At 57.2% G+C, this 7,079-nt stretch overlaps 1 protein-coding gene across 1 annotated transcript in view; it reads right to left on the reverse strand.

The window, feature by feature from the left end:
* Positions 1 to 4,601: 4,601 nt before the first annotated feature.
* Positions 4,602 to 7,079, reverse strand: part of LANCL2 (LanC like glutathione S-transferase 2) — a 37,700-nt gene continuing 35,222 nt past the window's right edge. Inside the window, exon 9 of the mRNA XM_039862849.1 lies at positions 4,602 to 5,694. Within this exon, the coding sequence (XP_039718783.1) occupies positions 5,579 to 5,694 (116 nt within the window). The 3' untranslated portion in view covers positions 4,602 to 5,578. The remainder of the gene's footprint in view (positions 5,695 to 7,079) is intronic.

Below are 7,079 nucleotides of genomic sequence, written 5' to 3' on the forward strand. Positions count from 1 at the left end.
ATCAAGACAAGAGTGTGACGAGGCTCCAGAGACCTTACCGACGAGTCAGAACGTGCTGGTTTAAAATTAAATCCCGCGTCTCCTTAGGAGAGCCGGCCATGTGGCGTGCGTGCGTGCGTCCGTGCGGGAGCGGCGGCATCTGAGTGGGAGGGGCGCGCAGCCCCCCAAGGAAGGCCGCGTGATTCCCAGAAGCAGCAGGCACTGGCGCTGGACGGGAAAAAGCAAAACCACAGGATAAAAGCTGCTGGATCTGGGGGCGGGGCCGGGCTGCTCTGTGCCAGCCACAGAATCAGTTCCATAGCTGCAGACCTTTCTCCCCAGAGATTCCTCTGATGTCAGTTACTTAATCCCAACTTACCAGGCAAGGTGACATCTACATTGTGAACCTCTGTCACTGTGTGAGGTGCTTTACTTGGATTACTTGATCTCATCCCTGCAATAAGCCTATAGGGCAGAACAGGGGTGGCAAAGCCCACACTGGACCCCAGGGAGACAGGACAGAGACCATGCTCGCCTCAGTCTCGAGGATGAGAGTGAGTACCATGCAGATCGGACCTTCGCGTCCCCACCGCGCTTTAACGGTTTCCCCCGGATGTGGGGTCCAGGCATTTCGGGCATCGGCACGCGTCCGTAAGGTGGAACTTGCTTTCGCGGTTGTACAGCAGGCCGTTGAGGCCCCGTCTCCCCGTCACCCCCCAGCCTCCTGCTTCTGCTCATGCTGACATTCAAGGTCTGTTCTTCCCCAGATGGCTAATATCTGTGATGGTAAAACAACTGAGAAACTATGATGTTTTGAAAACAGTTAACATTCTTCATTTATGAATTTTTCCACTTGACAGACAGACTTCACAAAATTAAGATATCAGAGGGCTAACTCAGTGTGAGCAAGCTTCGGAACACCTAAGCGGTCTGGGGTGCTCCACGCGGCAGACGTCACCGCCCTTCCCGTGATCCCTTGTGTCAGCACGTGACGGTGACGCTGACAGCTTAGTGAGGGGAGGCGTCAGTTCTGCACAGTCCGTGCTGATCGCACTAGCTGGGCAGCCCGTGGCAGAGCTCAGGAAGAGTCCCCGGAAGACGACAGGGACGAAGACCCTCGTGGGCTCAGAAGTGCGGGGCCCTTCCTGTGCCTTCAGACCCAGGAGCGGGAAGCTGCAGCTGACCGCACCGAGGCTCTCCCCAGGGTCTGCTGGAGCACCTGCCCACAGGTGTGTTCTCACACAGAGCGGGAGATGGAGATGGGAGGCAGGAAACGGCCACACCTCTGGGGAGCCAAAGGCAGGTGAATGGGTGACCAGTGACTGGGCAGACGGGAAGAGGGGTGGGAAGGAGGGCAGAGTGAGCCCTGAGCCCACAGCAAGGGGAGCAGAAGCCACCCGGGAGTCACCCAGCTGGCCCGAGGCAGTGGGACAGGCAGCACGCAGGGTGTCTCAAGATGTGGGGAGGTCCGGGTCAAGGTCGTTTTAGCCACCCGTCAGCCTCCAGATGCCTCCTGGCTACTCGGCAGGGTCACGGGCCCCACCCGTTCCCAGAGCTTCTTTTCTGGAAAGAGGCCTGGTCTTCGGCCCAGAGAACACTAGGTCTCGTTGGAGCTCAGAGTGTCATCTACTGAAGGTGGCCGCCCTGCTCCCTCCCTCCCGCCACCTGTGGGCAGGAGACAGCGGCTCAGCTCGCAGGCACCAATGGGCTCCAGAAACTGACCCCAGTGGGGCCCCGGCAGAGACCCAGCAGGTCCTCCCCTCGGCCCCGAATTTCCCATCAGCTTCAGTCCCCAACTGTGCAGCACAGAACCAGCGGACCCTCTAACACGAGAGTCGAAAACTAAAGCCAACAAACAGGACAAAGCAATTCAGACAAACCAAACTCAAACGCAAGCTGAACGTGGCTGGAAAAAACACACAGCCCACCGACTGGTCCACCTTGTGGGGGACCCTGTGGGCCGCGGTGCCCGCACGCCCTCCTCCAGGCTCCCCACGCCCAGACTAGCCGTTCTGGGTTTACCAGAGGAACCAGGAGGAGAACAAGAGTGTTTCCCTGCCATGTGGGGTCCCCAGACCAGCAGCAGCAGCATCACACTGGGACTCGGGGAACTAATTCTCAGCCCCAGACCTACCAGCCCCGTGTTTAGCCAGAGCCCGTGATTCGCCTGTGATTCGGAGCAGCCCAATACCTGGCACCACCCACTCGTCCCCTGACAGCCTGGGCAGTGTTCACAGTCCTCTCTCCCGGCCTGACGCCTCCTCCTCGTGGGTCTCACGCAGCAGATGCGGCCGCGCCTCCTACGTCACCGAGGACCCCTGCGCCGTCTGCTAAGCGGACAGCCGACGTCTAAGGTGCTCGCTGCGCTGCTCGGTGCCCCGGCTCCAGCCCCGTCCAACGCCCGCCTGCGTCCCCTCTGGCTCGTCCCCTTTCTGCTCTGCATCACGTTGGGTCGCGCCCTGAAGTCACAAACTCGCCCTTAGTTTTCTGAATGTGGTTTTTTCCGGATCCTGTTTCATCAGCTGTGGCCCCATCTCGTTCCTCTTTTGCAACAAAACCCCTTTAAAGCGCTGTCCATGCTGCTGACCGATTCGCCGATGCCCTCCAGGCGGCTGACTCTGAGTCGGTTCTTCGTCTTTCTCTCACCAGGAGCATCGGAAAGGGGTGCTCACTCCCTCCGGGACATTCTCCCCCCGCCCCCCGCACTGCTGCTTCTCACTCTGCTGGTTCTCTCCACCCAGCCGCCTACAGGGGGTCGCCCAGGGCTCTGTCTTTGGCCCCTTCGGTCCTCGCCCTCAGGCCCGCCTTTGAGCTCATCTCCTGGCTTTAAACAACATGGATATGCAAATGATTTCACCGTGCAGCCCAGATTTCCTTCCAAGCTCCAGACGTTCCACTTCTGTCACCTTAAAACCGACCTGCAGTCTTCCTGCCTGACCTCGTCCGAGTCTCTGCTCTAGCAACCGCCCCCTCCGGCCCTCTGGGGTTGCTCAGCATCCTTGTCTGCTTACATGGACCTGACTGTCAGCAGATCTTACCGGGGCCGCGTCAGGGTGCCCCGAGCCTGTGGCTCCCCACCGACCGCACCGAGGCCTACCACCACCATTTCTTTCCAGGACCAGCCCCCTCTGGTCCCCTGCTTCTACCTGCAGTCTCCCGGGACGACCCCTGGAAAACAGCAATCAGACGGGTCCCTTCTTCGTTCAGAACTCCCCAGCGGCACTGTGCTTCACGCAGAGCCAAAGCCACGCGCCCAGGAGGGCCTCCCCGGCCCGCTAGGATCGCTCTGCTGGCCCCGCTGGCCTCCAGCGCCGGCCCCTCGCTCGCTCTGAGCAGGGGCGGGAGGCCTTGGGCTGGCTGCTGGCCAACCCCTTCCTCCAAGTCTTGCGGTTTGAACACCCCCTTTCAAGCTGCGCCACCACTGCCACGCCCTCATGCCTCCCTCGAGGAGGTGGAGGAAGGGACCCCCCGAAGCTGCAGCAGCACCGGGGGTGGAGTAAGGACAGGCTAGACGAGCGTCGAGGGAGTGTGCGCTTTAAACTTGGACCACGGCTTTCGCGAACTTAATGGATGCGAAACGGCAGCACGCACGTGCCCTGACGGTCAGAGGGCCCTCCGAGCGCACGACGAGGGCGGAGGATGAGGCCCCGCTCGTCTCCTGGTCACCCGGCCCGCCCAGCTCGCAGTTCCCGCCTTCCGTATCTGGCATGAGGAAGAGGCACCGAGTGCCAGTTAGAAATGTGACGACTGCGAGGACCGTCTGGTCTGAGCCCTGGCAAGTACTTCCACACTTGGGCGAGACCCAGTAACCAGGCCGCCGCTTCTGCAGACACGGGGCCAGGCTCAGGGCTTCCCCGGCTGTCCCCGCTTGCCGGGCAGGCTGCACGGGGGCCTCAGGGTGACTCCCGTGCAGCTACCACCTCCCCCAGAGCGAGGCAGCTCGGGCCAAGCTCTCAGCGGAGCCTTGAGGGCGGCCGTGGGGCGGGCGGCCGGGACCTCGCTGGCGGCCAGGGTGTGTGGCTGGGAGGAAGGGCGCCTGTCGTTTGGACGAGCTGGGACATCAGGTGGCCTCTTCTGCCTGAGCGCTTGTGGCCCGGGGCCATTGGCAGTGCTGGCCCACGAGATCAGGTTGGGTAAGACATGACTCTGAGGATTCGCACCCATGCGGCCAGCCTGACCAGAGAACACAGTCTCGCCGGCGGGACACGAGCGTCTGCGGTGGACTCATGAGGCGCCGAGCTAGAAACCGAGGCCACACGTCAGGGCGTCGGGCCCACAGCAAGGCTCGGCGACGCCCCGAGCAGCATATGGCGAGCCTCCCGCAGCGACAGCTCCTCCTCAGTGGAACGGGCGCGGGTCTGCACAGCCCCCGGGCCGGCGGAGGCCTGGCCATGCTTTCCGGCCCATGCGCCAGCTCACAGGCAGCCCCGGCCCCGCGTCCCGTGCCGAGAAAACCCTTCCCAAACTGAAACCCACAGGCAGAATTGTGGCGGGTCTGCTCGTCCGAATCGGCGCCCTTTTTTAATATTAAAAACGTCAGGCCAACACCACCGGCAGGTCCTTGCTCAGAACACTGTTTCCGGGTAAGTGGGGACAACTACCTTTATGCTTCACACTGTTCATCAAATGTGAGATTTTTATCATCCGAATAGTGCACAAAACATAAGAACCGTATCAATCCCAAACTTTTACTTTGATAACTGACCAACTTTTGAACAAAATTTACTCGCAACGTGGGAACAGCTGAGTTTTTCTGCTGATGACGCTTCTGGAATTCTACCCGCTGAGCCTGAAACAGTAAGCTGTGACGTGATGAAGCGGAGGTGCCGTCTGCTTGGTCACACGAGCCACATCTGGACCTGCCGGTGCTTGGCCACTGCGACCCGATTCAGGACGTGGTCTGGGACACTGCCCTTGCAGTCACGAAGTCCTGTCGCCAGGTGCCCACCATCTCAGACCAGGAGCCTCTGGAATGTCACACGAAGAGCCTGGAACCTCGGCTGGGAACGGGGAGCCTCAGGGGAGCCATGATGGACCCCATTTGGCTTAAAAACACTCAGGTGAGCACAAAGCAGAGGCGTGTTCTCTGGCCTTGTGGAAAGGCTCCCCGCCAAGCACGCCAGCTGACGCCCCCTTATCTGTTGGGTTTCTTCCCAGTTTTTAGCGTGGTCTCTCCCTCACGCTCATCTGAAAGGTACGCAGATGCTGAGAAAGTACTGTCACCGGGATGTCCCCTGGAGAGTCCTTCTGCTACATGAGATGCCACCTGACTATTCCACGAGTCAGCCTAAGACGGTCACACAGGAGTGGCGGCCACCCTGCCCCCAGGGCAGCTAGGCTCGTGGGGAGAAGGGCCTTCCGCTCAGAAGAGCCAACACCTACGACGACAAACACCAAGAAACATGCAAACGCGACAGAGAACTGGGTGTGAAGAATCCGCATTTTACACAGGGGAGGGGGACACTGTCACGGTTTCTGTCACTCATGCGCTAACTGGAGGGCCTCTGAGCCTCACGGGGCTGAGAAGGTGTCTGCCTTTCCGAGTTCACACGTGGCTGGTTCTTTGTCAGGCACTGAGCTTTTGGTCCCAATGGGTCTCTTAGTAGTCTTTTTGCACCTTTTTATCCATCTGCGAAGAGCCAAGTTCAAACGCTGGAAACCGTGATGTCTCTGGTACCAGGACATCGGAGAGAAAGTGGATGGTGCCAGCCATGCCTGTAACGTACAAGGGGACCGTTACGAAGGGCAGGAGGGAGTGTCTGGGACAAAGTGACCTCTGATCATTTCCTTTACCAGGAGCTGTAAGGGGGTGGGAAAGGAGCTGAGGACTTCAAAACTGACTTCAGAACAAACAAACAAACAAACAAATCCTTACATCAGCACCCAGCAGGTAATGATGCCACTTTTCTTCAGTACCTTCTTTTTAAAAATTAGTTTCTGGGCTTTATTTTTTATTTTGAAACTTTAAGATGATCTCACAGAATTACCACCAAAAAAGTTACAGGTGCTATGGTTGTGGTATTTCTTTAGGTTTTAAGAATGTTATTTAAAAACGAACTTTATTTGCTTTGGTCAAAACCCCCGCCCCAAATCACTGGGTCCTGGATGGGGCGAGGGAGGCTGTGGGCCCCCTCTCTCCATCACAAAAACCCTCTCTCCCCGCCACCCCCTTGTTTAGAGGTTTTACTTTGATGTAAAATTTACACATGACACAACACACAAGTCCTCAGCAGAGGTCTGACCCTGCGCACACCTGCACAAACCTCTATGAAGACTCAGAGGTTTCATCGCCCCCAGCAAGTCCCTGAGTGTCCCTGTGCAGTCTACCCCTGGCCGTCGCCACCACGGAGCAGTCTGCCTGTTCCAGACTGTGATGCGAATGCACTCGCACAGGGAGCAGCGGCTGAGTCCGGTTTCCTCAGTATTTTTGTATATGCCCTTGGGTTATTCCCAGCCTTCCCTACAAGTTTTAGGTTGAAGAAAGAGTTCCGGAAGCTTAGGTAAGAAACCCTAAAGCCACTGGTCTGTGAGCACCCACAGGAAGCAGACAGTGGCGACAGCCCTCGGCGGGGTCCCGAGGAGGCCGGGCTGATGCTGACAGGACCTTGGGGTGGGCGGCAGAGCCCCGGGCAGGACAGGCACCTCCACAGGGCCCCAGATGCCGGAAAAGGTGCAAAGTCCAGAAACATAAGTCACTAGTATAAATGCAAAAATCCTCAAAATACGAGCAAGTGCAATTCTGCAGTATACAAAAAGAATCGTACACCATGACCAATAAGGTTTAGTCCAAAAACACAAAAATGGCTAATATCTGAAAATCTATCCAGATGAAAGCCTATGATATTGATAAGGTAAAGAAAAAAAATCACGTGATCTTTATCGCATACTGCAAAAAAGCATTTGACAAAATTTAACACCCGCTTATTATTTGATTTTTAAGAAAATATTCAATCATTTATTCTTCTGAACTTTATTTTGGAATTAGTATAAGATGTGGCTCTGAAGTAATTAAAAGTTATCATCAATTTATCCTAACATCATTTAACCTTTGCTCTTTGATTTCTGTGGCTTATGTTGCGATTACCCAACACACACACGCG

This window comes from Pteropus medius, unplaced genomic scaffold (assembly GCF_902729225.1).
Source record: "Pteropus medius unplaced genomic scaffold, Ma_sr-lr_union100, whole genome shotgun sequence".
In the NCBI taxonomy this organism is placed as follows: Eukaryota; Metazoa; Chordata; class Mammalia; order Chiroptera; family Pteropodidae; genus Pteropus; species Pteropus medius.